General features: G+C 42.5%; 1 protein-coding gene across 2 annotated transcripts in view; it reads right to left on the bottom strand.

Annotated features, from left to right (window-relative positions):
* The window catches only part of adam12b (ADAM metallopeptidase domain 12b), a 150,727-nt gene that overhangs the window by 102,400 nt on the left and 33,747 nt on the right, over nt 1–14,580 (bottom strand). For both annotated transcript variants that reach the window (XM_071393235.1, XM_071393236.1), the window contains exon 3: nt 12,757–12,830. In XM_071393235.1, the coding sequence (XP_071249336.1) occupies nt 12,757–12,830 (74 nt within the window). The remainder of the gene's footprint in view (nt 1–12,756; nt 12,831–14,580) is intronic.

Genomic DNA, 14,580 nt, shown 5'->3' with positions numbered 1-14,580 from the left:
CATTCCTCCTCTGGATCATCCAGATGGTCATTGGCAAACTTCAGACAGGCCTGGACATGCACTGGCTTAAGCAGGGGGACCTTGCGTGCGCTGCAGGATTTTAATCCATGACGGCGTAGTGTGTTACTAATGGTTTTCTTTGAGACTGTGGTCCCAGCTCTCTTCAGGTCATTGACCAGGTCCTGCCGTGTAGTTCTGGGCTGATCCCTCACCTTCCTCATGATCATTGATGCCCCACGAGGTGAAATCTTGCATGGAGCCCCAGACCGAGGGTGATTGACCGTCATCTTGAACTTCTTCCATTTTCTAATAATTACGCCAACAGTTGTTTCCTTCTCACCAAGCTGCTTGCCTATTGTCCTGTAGCCCATCCCAGCCTTGTGCAGGTCTACAATTTTATCCCTGATGTCCTTACACAGCTCTCTGGTCTTGGCCATTGTGGAGAGGTTGGAATCTGTTTGATTGTGTGTGGACAGGTGTCTTTTATACAGGTAACGAGTTCAAACAGGTGCAGTTAATACAGGTAATGAGTGGAGAACAGGAGGGCTTCTTAAAGAAAAACTAACAGGTCTGTGAGAGCCGGAATTCTTACTGGTTGGTAGGTGATCAAATACTTATGTCATGCAATAAAATGCAAATTAATTATTTAAAAATCATACAATGTGATTTTCTGGATTTTTGTTTTAGATTCCGTCTCTCACAGTTGAAGTGTACCTATGATAAAAATTACAGACCTCTACATGCTTTGTAAGTAGGAAAACCTGCAAAATCGGCAGTGTATCAAATACTTGTTCTCCCCACTGTATATACTGTACTCTATATCATCTACTGCATCTTGCCATCTTTATGTAATACATGTACCACTAGCCACTTTAAACTATGCCACTTTATGTTTACATACCCTACAGTACTCATCTCATATGTATATACCGTACTCTATACCATCTACTGCATCTTGCCTATGCCGTTCTGTACCACCACTCATTCATATATCTTTATGTACATATTCTTTATCCCTTTACACTTGTGTGTGTATAAGGTAGTAGTTGTGGAATTGTTAGGTTAGATTACTTGTTGGTTATTACTGCATTGTCGGAACTAGAAGCACAAGCATTTCGCTACACTCGCATTAACATCTGCTAACCATGTGTATGTGACTAATAACATTTGATTTGATTTTATTTTATTTGATAAAGAATGTAAACAATATGTAAATAAGATGCTGTGTTTCTATTTACAGTAGTGATGGACAGCTGGTGGCATTTTGAAAACAGGTTTACAAACACTTGTAGCCCGATTAGTAGGACAATAGACTCTTTTTAGCCCCGCTATTGTGGGTGTGAACATCCCCCTACCGGCAATGTGTTTGATGCTTAAGTACTCTGAAGTGTTACATTTCTAACTCAAAACAGCGGTACACTATTTCTTCATCAACATCTTTATGCTTTCGTTAATAAAATAATGAGAAAAAAGACATTCAAAATGCAGATGGTTATTTAAACTAAACTCAGCAAAAAAAATGTCCCTTTTTCAGGACCCTGTCTTTCAAAGATAATTCATAAAAATCCAAAAAGCTTCACAGATCTTCATCGTAAAGGTTTTAAACACTGTTTACCATGCTTGCTCAATGAACCATAAACAATTAATGAACATGCACCTGTGGAATGGTCATTAAGACACTAACAGCTTACAGACGGTAGTCAATTAAGGTCACAGTTTTGAAAACTTAGCACACTAAAGAGGCCTTTCTACTGACTCTGAAAAACACTCAAAGAAAGATGCCCAGGGTCCCTGCTCATCTGCCTGAACGTGCCTTAGGCATGCTGCAAGGAGGCATGTGGACTGCAGATGTGGTCAGGGCAATAAATTGCAATGTCCGTACTGTGAGACGCCTAAGACAGCACTACAGGGAGACAGGACGGACAGCTGATCGTCCTCACAGTGGCAGACCACGTGTAACAACACCTGCACAGGATCGGTACATCCGAACATCACACCTGCGGGACAGGTACAGGATGGCAACAACAACTGCCCGAGTTACACCAGGAACGCACAATCCCTCCATCAGTGCTCAGACTATCCACAATAGGCTGAGAGAGTCGGGACTGAGGGCTTGTAGGCCTGTTGTAAGGCAGGTCCTCACTAGACATCACCGGCAACAACGTCACCTATGGGCACAAACCCACCGTCGCTGGACCAGAAAGGACTGGCAAAAAGTGCTCTTCACTGACGAGTCACATTTTTGTCTCACCAGGGGTGATGGTCGTTTATCATTGAAGGAATGAGCGTTACACCGAGGCCTGTACTCTGGAGCGGGATGGATTTGGAGGTGGAGGGTCCGTCATGGTCTGGGGCGGTGTGTCACAGCGTCATCGGACTGAGCTTGTTGTCATTGCAGGCAATCTCAACGCTGTGCATTACACGGAAGACATCCTCCTCCCTCATGTGATACCCTTCCTGCAGGCTCATCCCCCCCTCCAGCATGACAATGCCACCAGGCATACTGCTCGTTCTGTGCGTGATTTCCTGCAAGACAGGAATGTCAGTGTTCTGCCATGGCCAGGGAAGAACCCGGATCTCAATCCCATTGAGTCTGGGACTTGTTGGATCGGAGGGTGAGGGCTAGGGCCATTCCCCCCAGAAATATCCGGGAACTTGCAGGTGCCTTGGTGGAAGAGTGGGATAACATCTCACAGCAAGAACTTGCAAATCTGGTGGAGTCCATGAGGAGGAGATGCACTGCAGTACTTAATGCAGCTCGTGGCCACACCAGATACTGACTGTTACTTTTGATTTTGACCCCCCCTTTGACCCAGAGGGTTTTTCGCTCCCATTAATCCCCCCACCCCACCCTCTCTCTCTCTCTCTTTCTTTCTGTGTCTCCCCTCCCGGATGACCTGAGCCCCTGGTCGTGTAGCTGATCCCGTGCTGCTGGTCCAACTGCAGCTGTGGACCACTTGCATGGTTTCCCCTGGGCATGCTAACTTGTCCCAGACCCCTGCTGATCGAGCTCAGCCAGGTAGTCACTGTGCTTCTGCCTCTGCATTGCTTGCTCTTTGGGGTTTTAGGCTGGGTATCTGTAATGCACTTTGTGATGTAAAAAAATGGGTTTATAAAACTTTTTTTGATTGAATAATACTAGTTCACAAAACATGCACACATTCTTTTGTAGGTCTATGTACCACGTGTACCTGTCCTAATTAATGTGAGTTCCAGTTCTCTGTTGTTGCAGCCTGGTAGGGGCCCCACAAGTTTGTTTTCTGTGCACAATGGACCTGTATAAGTTGCCCACATCTTGCCAGCCTCTCATGAGTGTAATTACCTACCACCATGTGTTTATTCAAATGTCATCATGAAACCATAACAATAGTCATGCATTTGTAAGAAGAACAGTGATTTCCAAATGTGAAAGTTTAGCTGATCTGGACTACATTTGAATTTGAATTATTTGATGACTACCATCCATCATTATCCATGACTACCATTCACATGCAATCCACCACCACCTTTCTAATGAACACTCCTCTTCAATCAGCATATTGTACATCAACAAAGTGTTTTATGTATTTATGATTAATATTTACTTTTGTCAATAACAGCTTCTACACATCATGGCAACATGCTTGACTGGAAATCTTTAAGCATGTCTATAGACTTTATGGAGGTAATGGGGCTATGCTGGTACCCATTATATTTCTTATATCATGCCAATATGTCAAAGTTATCAATTAGGATTATTGTGCTGTTCAGAATTACATGTTCATCATGTTGATGTTCTCCAGTAAAATAAAGTTGAAATTAAATAAAATAAATAAAACAGGACTCTCCAAATGAGCACCATGTATGAAGGAGGGGAAGGAAAAAAGACTGCTTCTCTCTACCACAGCTTCACCAAGTCATCCAATATATGTTTCATTAACAATTGTTGAATCTTCAAAAATAAATGCAGATTTAATTTTTTTTATTTTGTTTCTAAAAGTTTTTTCTGCTTCATGTGAGTAATTTAGCTGGTCTATTTTTTATTAAATATACAGAACCAGTCAAAAGTTTGGACACACATACTCAGTCAAGGTTTATTTTTTATTTTATTTTTTTATATTTTTTACATTGTAGAATAATAGCGAAGACATCAAAACTATGAAAAAACACACTTGGAATCATGTGGTAACCAAAAATGTATTAAACAAATCAAAATATATTTCATATTTTAGATTCTTCAAAGTAGCCACCCTTTGCCTTGGCATTCTCTCAACCAGCTTCACCTGGAATGCTTTTCCAACAGTCTTGAAGGAGTTCCCACATATGGTGAGCACTTTTTGGCAGCTTTTCCTTCACTCTGCGGTCCCAAACCATCCCATTTGGGTTGAGGTCGGGTGATTGTGGAGGCCAGGTCATCTGATGCAGCACTCCATCACTCTCCTTCTTGGTCAAATAGCCCTCACACAGCCTGGAGGTGTGTTATAGGTCATTGTCCTGTATAAAAACAAATTATAGTCCCACTAAGCGCAAATCAGATGGGATGGCGTATCGCTACAGAATGTTGTGGTAGCCATGCTGGTTAAGTGTTCCTTGAATTCTAAATAAATCACTGACAGTGTCACCAGCAAAGCATCCCCACACCATCACACCTCCTCCTCCATGCTTCACGGTGGGAACCACACATGCGGACATCTTCAGTTCATCTACTCTGCGTCTTACAAAGACACGGCGGTTGGAACCAAAAATCTCAGATATGGATTCATCAGATCAAAGGACAGATTTCCACTGGTCTAATGTCCATTGCTCGTATTTCTTGGCCCAAGCAAGTCTCTTCTTCTTATTGGTGTCCTTTAGTAGTGGTTTCTTTGCAGCAATTTGACCATGAAGGCCTGATTTCACGCGGTCTTCTCTGAACAGTTGATGTTGAGATGTGTCTGTTACTTGAACTCTGTGAAGCATTTATTTGGGGTGTTTCTGAGGCTGGTAACTCCTATGAACATATCCTCTGCAGCAGAGGTAACTCTGGGTCTTACTTTCCTGTGGCGGTCCGCATGAGAGACAGTTTCATCATACCGCTTGATAGTTTTTGCAACTGCACTTGAAGAAACTTTCAAAAGTTCTTGACATTTTCATGATTAACTGACCTTCATGTCTTAAAGTAATGATGGCCTGTCATTTCTCTTTGCTTATTTGAGCAGTTCTTGCCATAATATGAACTTGGTCTTTTACCAAATATGGTTATCTTCTGTATACCACCCCTACCTTGTCACAAAACAACTGATTGGCTCAAACACATTAAGGAAAGAAATTCCACAAATTAACTTTTAACAAAGCTAGCTAGCTAGCTAGCTAGCATCAGCTTGTTAGTGGTTATACTGTTTTCAAAATGTTCTCACAAGCACATTGCTGTAGCTTTAAATTCTGTAAATGTAATTTAGTAATTTTAACTAATTTGATACATAATTAACGAGATATCCTTCCTATTGGCAATGCCTGACAACGCACCGGAAACGTCTCCCCCGATAATAAGGGGGCTTGGAACGCACATTGAAGCTATTGCCAGGGTTAGAGGTTCCACGACTATTCTATTAGTTATATTTCTATGTGTGCTGCTTTGTGGTCACTCAGTCAGCTGTTCTTCAACAAAATAATCACATTTAAACGGTTATGACGGATATGTTATAGTCATGTCGGTCATTCATAATCGTCGGTTACAAGGTTATACAGTAATTGTGCCAGCCCTAACTCTATTAATGAAGACTGAATAAATAAAAACAGCTCCACTGGCAGGCACACGCACAGAAACACAGACAGAGACAGAGACACACACACGCACACACCAAAAAGCTAAGTCCAGAAATGGGAATAAATAAGAGCCAGGATCCAAGAAGGAGGCCAGATGCGTCAGCCTCATTTCTCAGTCTGCTGCTCAGGTACAGAGCTGACAGAGAGCCAACATAGATGTCAGACAGAACATGCAGGTCCAGCTACAAATGGATCCCTTTTTTGGGTCAAATATTTCCAGGAAGAAACAAAGGAAAAAGTTGAAGTGGGTCTGGGCTGTTACTTTAGAGCAGGGGTCTCCAACCTTTCTTGCACAGGGACACCCTCCCTTGCAAAACTGGCAACAAAGGGACCCCATCATACAAATAAATGTCAGGTGAATGATAATGGCAAGGAGAAGTAATCAACATTTTAAAATGAACAGATTTGGTTGATATTTTCATTATTTTTACCTCCTGGCATTACAATTGGAAGAGGAAGTGTAAACAGCCTATTAGCTGGAAAGGTAACTTCAAACACATTATTGCTAAGAGCAGCTGTTTAGCTGGTTAAACAAAGGTTAGCCATTTGTTTGCAAAAATGAATGTCCAAGTCAAGACAGCTTACCAGCAGCACTTGCCGCACTGGTAGCCTATTCGCAGGTGCTTTTCAAAGCCTATATCACATACTGCAGTGAGTGTAATTTGAGGAGAAATAAAGTTGACATCAGAAAGAAGATATTCTCCTCTTTTCTGTAATTTAACATTCAACAAATGTAATTCAACATTTGTGTATTCTTTTGTTTCTAGCGATATTTTTAAAAACATAGATGTTTTTTTAAACTAATATTTGTTTATTTTATTTGTAGAAATATTTTTGCGGACCCCCTGCAATACTTCCAGTTGAATACCCCTGCTTTAAAGAGACTCAATAACTGTAAGTAAAAAGTAAGTAGCCTTGCATGAGCCTTGGCTTGTGCGAGCTAGAACAGCTCATAGGAGTAGGAGCCTATCCTGTTTCTATAGCGTGAGGCAGCTTGATGTACAAGCACACCCTGAACAGGACGCTAGTCAATCCCGGGCCTTACCCCCAGTCTATCTCCTTAATGCTAGTGCCAAGCAGAGATGCATCGGGTCCCATTTTTACAATCTTTGGTATGACTCGGCCAGGGATAAAACATAGCTAGCAAGCTAGCCAACGTTAGCCAGTTAGCTTGGGTGCTGTTGTTAGGTCAGAACGGTCGGGTCAACCCTACTCCTCGGCCAGAGCGTCCAGTGTGCTCTCTGAATGCTCCGAGAGCGAAACGCTCTGAATTTATGAACGGACAACATGACAACACCCAGAGCGCACTCTGAGCACACTCTGGCACTCCAGATTGAATTTACGAACACACCCATAGCATAAACCAGCCTTTAGTCTTGAAATCTTTGGTTGTTTAGTACATGGCCTCACATGTGAATCCTTAAAGAGCTAGGTGGGGCTAAAGCTTAAGAGGGTGTGAACAATGCTGTATGGGTGTCGACAAAGCAGAGCTCTCCGGTAGGTGTACCAAAACATTCATGGGCCATTAAAAAAAAAAAAATGAGGTTACAAGATTATCAACTTTTAAAGCAGAATTGCTTTCCCATTGTTCCTCAACTGTAGTGTTTGATATACAATTTTCTAGCTCTAAGTCTCTACACAATTAAAAATGTTGCTACATAAGACAGAATCGAGCCGGTCGTTTACATATTGGTTTATTAATTAGATTTGGTATTCGGTTTACTTTGGGTAGCCCTAGATCTTTACAAATTGGCCCTGGACCAGGTGTCCTCTGGAGGAAGGCCAAATTAAGAAACTTTATGGAGTCAGCAGAACCCTGTAAAAGACCACCACTTACAGTAATCCTCGAATAATAAAATAATTATAATAATAATGAAACATTTAAATTTGTAAAGCGCTTTTCATTACAGCATTACCTCAAAGTTCTTCATAGGCAAATATAAATGATAATAATAAAATAAATACAATAAAAACATCATACATTTCAAATCAAGGCAGGAAATAGCAATAGTAGGCTAGGTTCTAAAATAACTTTCCAGATTAGGACTATAAGAAAGATAATCTGTCGAAATGTGTTTTAAAGTCAGTTTTAAAAAGTTCCAATTGATGGAGATGCTCTCAGATGGTCAGGGAGAGCATTCCATAGGCAGCAGAAGGCTCAATCCCCCATAGTACGGTATACTGTACATGTCTTGGGGACTTGAAGCAGTAGTGAGTTGCTGGAGCGGAGAGCTTGAGGTGGCTCATTGATAAAAATGAGGTCGCTGATGTAGGTGGGACTCAATCCATGTAAAGCTTTAAACACTAGGAGGAGGATTTTAAAGTCAACCCTATAGTTGACCTGTAGCCAATGGAGTTCAGCAAGGATGGGTGTGATGTGGGCTGACTTCTTGATCCTGGTCAGGACTCTGGCAGAACTATTCTGGAGAAGTTGTAGCCTCTGAAGTTATTTGGCTGGAAGGCCCCGAACAGAGCGTTGTCGTAGTTGATCCGAGGAAAGATGAACACGTGGACAAGTTTCTTTGCATCTGTCTGGCAGAGCGATGGTTTGAGCCTTAAGTTTTGCAGATATGTTTTATATGGGCATCAAAGGACAGAGAAGGATCAAACTTGACTCCCAGGTTGGAGATGACAGAACAGATGGATGGCTTGACTGTCAATTGTAGGGCAGATGTTTCCAGCACTGGTGACCTGCTTGAGTGTCCCAATAAGCATAGCCTCAGTCTTGCTGCTGTTCAGCTGGAAGAAGTTATCTTTCATCCATGCCCTGATGTCATCTAGGCAGCTGCCAGATTTTGCTAGGGCTGAGATGGTGTCCGGTTTGGTGTTAATATATACAGTACCTGTGGGACACCACATGTGACTGTAGACTCCTCCGATCTGGACTGTCCAATTGTGATGTAGTGATGCATTGCTTCCTATTGGAAAGGTAGGAGGAGAACCAGTTCAGAGCAGTTCCAGTGACTGCAGTGTGCTCTCTGAGACGCCGCAGGAGGATGTTGTGGTCAACGGTATCAAAACCAGCAATAAGATTGAAGAGGAGAAGGAGGAGGCTAGGTGATCTAGAATCTGCAGTCATTAGTAAATCGTCTGTAATTTTCACCAGAGCTGGTTCAGTGTTGTGCATGGGCCGGAAGCAAGACTGGAAAACTGCATACAGCTGATTGGAAGACAGAAGGGATTGAAGCTGATTTGCAACCACTTTCACCAGTACTTTTGATAGAAAGGAGAGGTTGTAGATGGGCCTGTCCCCATAGGAGAATCCTCTTCAGTTCCAAGTAGAACCCTCTGTGGAAAGGGTACAAAAGGTTTCTACCTGGAACAAAAGGGTTCTTCAAAGGGTTCTCCTATGGGGACAGCCGGAAACCCTTTTTAGGTTCTAGATAGCAGTGTAGTTGGATAGAATGTCCTGCTCAAGGTTGGGTATCTTCAGTAAGGGGGTGACTGAAATTGTTTTGAAGAGTGATGATACCTCCCCAGTCAGCAGGGACTTGTTGATGAGGGTGGTGACAAACTGAAGCAGGCTATATGAGCAGGTTTTGAGTAGGGATGTAGGGATAGGTACAAGGGTGCAAGTGGTGCCCTTCATTTTAAAGATGATTGACTGCACGGCAGTGGATGTGAAGTTGCTGAGGGGAGGAGGAGTCTGAGTTGGGGGCTCAGGAGGTGGGGTGCAGGTAATCTTAGAGGCCATGATGTTTGTGCTGTTAGGTCCTTTACTTAAATGTACAAACGCACTCTTACTGAAAGCCAATAAAACCTTGCACACAGTGCACACACAGAGGTCACACCCCACCTGTGTCTGGGCACAGACATGTAACAGATATCAGTGTACAGATCTGAAGGAATGCAGGGAGGGGGACAGGCGGAACATACGGAAGGGAATGGAAGCTACCAGCCAAATTATCTCACAAAGCTGATGCACGGGTCATTGGGGTTAGTGGTGTGGGTGGGTTAGCAGGGTGGGATTTATTATTATTAGGAATAGGGTGGTTGAAATTTTGTCAGGGACATAGATGAATTTGGGCAGTAGAAGTGAGAGGAAAACCAGATCATTGATGTTTGTAGTGGGTGGTGCAGTAAAAAACATGATTTCCTGTGTTTTATATATATATATATACTGAACAAGAATATAAACGCAACACGTAAAGTGTTGGTTCCATGTTTCATGATCTTAAATAAAAGATCACAGAAATGTTCCACATGCACAAAAAGCTTATTTATCTTATGTTTTGGGCACAAATTTGTTTACATCCCTGTTAGTAAGCATTTCTCCTTTGCCATCCATCTGACAGGTGTGGCATATAAACAAGCTGATTAAACAGCATGATCATTACACAGGTGCAACTTGTGCTGGGGACAATAAAAGGACACATTAAAATGTGCAGTTTTGTCACACAACACGTCACAGACGTCTCAAGTTGAGGGAGCATGCAATTGGCATGCTGACAGCAGGAATGTCCAACAGAGCTGTTGCCAGATAATTGAATGTTAATTTCTCTACCAACGTAATTTTAGAGAATTTGGCCAACCGGCTTCACAATCGCAGACCACGTGTAACCACGCCAACCCAGGACCTCCACATCCCGCTTCTTCATCTGCGGGATCGTCTGGCGAGGAGGAGGGGGGGGGGGGGTGTATTTCTGAGTTGTATTTCTGTCTCTATTAAAGCTCCTTTGTGGGGAAAACTCTTTCTGATTGGCTGGGCCTATGCCTTCCCAGGCCCACCCATGGCTGTGGCACTGTCCACTCATGTGAAATCCATAGATTAGGGTTTATTGAATTTTTATCAATTGACTGATTTCCAGTTATGAACTGAATCTTTGAAATTGTTGCATGTTGCGTTTATATTTTTGTTCAGTATATTTCCAGACGATGAGGTTGGAATAATGACAATTATGATAATGCCCTTTTAGTGTAAGAGCTGTTTGAAAAGACCGCCTGAAATCTCAGCCTGTTTTGGTGGGATGGAGTTTTGGCCTGCCTGATGACATCACCAGGTGGTAAATCAGTTAATAGAGGAAAGAAAGAGAGTTTCAAAACTCGCTGCCAATAACAGCGATTTTCCGTTTTCCCCTCCCCAGTCATTTCACACCCAGACAGTCCTAGCAAAATTCTTGCTTGAGAAATTGTTCCTAGCTGAGAAGCATTTTAATTGAATACAATTACCCAGAAATGACTTGATATTGAGATAAAAACGATACCTGGCCCAAGTGCTTAGAAGTGCTTAGCTTGTACTGTATATATAAACTGTGTATACTGTATATTCAGTAAATCTCACAAATACACAAAACTCCACAGGATTCCCAGTTCTCATGCCTGGTATATTCCACAACCTGGAAGAGAAGAAGGTGATGAGAGAAAGGGAAAAGGGAGATATAAAAAATCCCTTCGAGTCATTCTTTATCAGCTATCCTCTTTCAACTCTTCAGAGAGACTAAACCATAAAAGAGCCAAGACATTTGTTCTGTGAAATCTTTTTTTCCCCTTCATGAAACTGTATCATCCCTCATACTGTAGAAGCTTTAGCCATAGCTCGTACTAGAGCAGTGGTGGGCCGTCAGGGCCAGCAAGGCCTTCTCTGCTGGCCTAAACATCATCAGAATATATATATTTTTTAAATATATTTTCCCACAAATATGTATTAAATTATTCCCCAGAGTAAGCGTTATACTCTTCATTTCATAGCTTTCCTCTTGGTTGCACTGCTTCCAGCCCCGGGTTGAGATTTGGAGGGCTGGTCTTTATGTTAGATCTTTTATCCAATCATATTCAGCCATCATGTGTTGCCAGGGGTCTAAAATCTGCCCTCAGGCCTTCAGAATCAACAGTGCGGGCGCTTGTAGCTTAAAGTGAATGGAAATGAACATTTAGTGTCAACCAATCAGCTTTAGAGTTGGCTATTGTACGCCTGCTGGCTGGCTCCAGTGTTACACAGGAGCCAGCTAGCAGGCGTAGTGCGTGCACGTCTTTTGATTGGATTACCAATATTGAAAGGCAGGTCCTATGGGCAGGTCTATGCAGAACATCAGAATTAGGAAACTGAATTTGATAAACAAATTAATTCGCGTACTACTAAGCTGTTTTTTCAACCCACAATGGCGGAAGGAGGAGTAGATATCGATTTGGTCGAGGATATAATTATAACGCCATTCTCAAGACGAACTTTTCAAGAAAAGTTAGACATTGTAAGGAGAGGTCGCCCGACGCCGACGCTACAAAGCCTGTCACAGGGGTTCGTTCACCACTTTCAAAGTTCCAACTACGAACGCTATGGCTCCGAGAAGCACTGCAAACTGTACTGCTGGGAATGCCTATTATTTGCAAGTGATCGATTTGGTGTTTGGAGCCACACTGGCTTTGCAAACTTGAGTTGTCTAACCAAGGCAGCAACGAGACACCAAAGTACGGCTGGGCACTTACAAGCAATGGTGCTTTTGAAAACTTTTGGGGACACCCGGGCAACGGAGCTGCACAATGAAAAGGTGAAGAAAAATAGGGAAATATTGAAAAGACTCATTGATTGTGTCATGTTTTTGAGTAAACACTGTTTATCTAAAAATGTCAATTTTTGTCAATTTCAAGGTGACGCAACGCCTGGTTATACTGTGTTTCTGTCTAAATGTATAGTGTCTAGAGCCATGGCATCATAATGATGGTAATAAGAGGTGGATTAATTCGGGTGGGACTGTGTAGGACCTCACTGAAGGCCCAGGCCCCAGGCCCACGGCACGCCACTGTACTAGAGCCATGGGCACAGCATATGCTAGCTGAAGTGCAACACATCTGATCATTGTTTACTCCATATGTAGATGCGCTTGAAACTTTCCAAATTCAAACAACCATTCATGATATAAACCAACATCCACTGGTCATCTCGCCAAATCGTTCATAGTCCTTTAAAGGACTAGATGCCTGTAATGATGTAGGTCGGATGTGGGATGTGCAGCCGAAGATAGGAGGATGACTTACTTGTTTTTTTGTAGTGCCAGGACCAGTTGTTCACCTTCCGCCTCCACCACCAGCCTCAGTGATGCAGGATAACTCTAGAACACAAACACAGGACACGAAAGGTGAGGGGACGGGACACCCAGCAGGGCTTACATACTAGACAGGAAGTAGGAGGGCATGCTGGTAATGGGCTAGGAAGAGGGATTCCAGTTCCCAGATCCCTGGCATTGATGGTTGTCATGAATAGGACCCTGTTCTGCTCACTACGTGACCTGACCAGGAAAAAGATCTGGACTCTAACCAGCTGAGTTTTTGATGAGCACATATCAACGCCTCCCCATTGATGACCCGGTCATAGACTCTTCTGTTAGTACCGTTCATAATTTCCAAGAGATCAACAGTAATGAAAAAAAACGATCTAATGTTGAAGAGTAAATAAAACATTACCCCTTAGGTCTATAGCAATAATCCATGTCAGGTTTATGTTAGTCAGAAATCAACAGCAAAAACAAAAATCTGTTTTTGCAGAGAAAGCAGTGTTTTTCCTTGAGTGCAAGAACAACATTTTTGAGGATTGTCTGCATATTTCAGTGCTGACTGACACTAATTTCCCCAGAACTCCCGCCTTTTCAGCACTCATGATTTATGACCAAACTGGCCCATGGGAAAAGGCTGGGGATCTCGGTCTGTTGCACAGTTTATGAGAGGCTATCAGATACTGTGTACACACACACACACACACACACACACACACACACACACACACACACACACACACACACACACACACACACACACACACACACACACACACACACACACACACACACACACACACACACACACACACACACACACACACACACACACACACACAACTTTATTTAACTGTAGGGATGGAAAACCTCCTGCAATGAAAAATCTGTATGGATTTTTTGTCCATGCGTCATGTTGTCATTATAACTATTTTACTACACATGTAGAAGCAGGTACACAGACAAGCAGGTAGGCATTTTGATTGCATCTTGACTTAGTCGGTGGAAACACCGCGGATTTCACAGAGATAGACACAGATATGCAGGGACCATGGAGACAGGCAGAGATAAAGATAGACAGACAGAGAGAACATTTGTCCCAGTCAGATGATACTAAGACAGATGAGACTTGGCTCAGGGTCTGCTGGGCTCTGTTCAGGTTAGGGCTGTTTCTCTGCCAGAAACCCAGTGGGTTTGACAGTAGGTCCATGGTGGGTCCATTTGTGGTCATCACCCCACTGTCCTGACTCAGGATGACTGTGATATTGGCTTGCTACTTCTAGTGGCACCGGAAACAGCTCAATAAAAATAACAGGCGAGGGAAAAATGAGTTGGGTATCATTGCTGATAAAATAATAATAAAACTGAAGAATATTTTGGAATGGTCAACATGGCCATAACAGCTGGCTCCTGAACAATACAAATGGACATTGTTGTCAAACTCAATTGATTATGTAGTGTCATGACATTGGAATATCTCTCTAATAAAATCAAATGAACTTTCACCTAAATTCTGTCCTAACTAAATAACTAGAATCTCTTCCTAGTTCCAGACAAAGTTATAACACATTCTGATGCATTACTTTGTCAGCACTCATGACTCCTTCTCATTTCAGAGATGTTGTTGTTTTACTAATACCCTCCCCATGTCATCAAAGTAAAGCGCAAGCTCAGCATTGAGGAAGTTGAGAGAGTGTGGAGTTGAAAGACTAACATAGTATTTCCTCCAGCTAGGAAAAACCTATCCACTCAGGTATAATCTGAGGTATAACTCTTGGAAAGAAATGGCTGTTTTAAATATTCTGGGAGT

The sequence above is a fragment of the Salvelinus alpinus genome, chromosome 3 (assembly GCF_045679555.1).
Source record: "Salvelinus alpinus chromosome 3, SLU_Salpinus.1, whole genome shotgun sequence".
Classification (NCBI taxonomy): Eukaryota; Metazoa; Chordata; class Actinopteri; order Salmoniformes; family Salmonidae; genus Salvelinus; species Salvelinus alpinus.
Note: the sequence above shows the minus strand (reverse complement) of the source record. Positions and strands in the feature narration are given on the sequence as shown.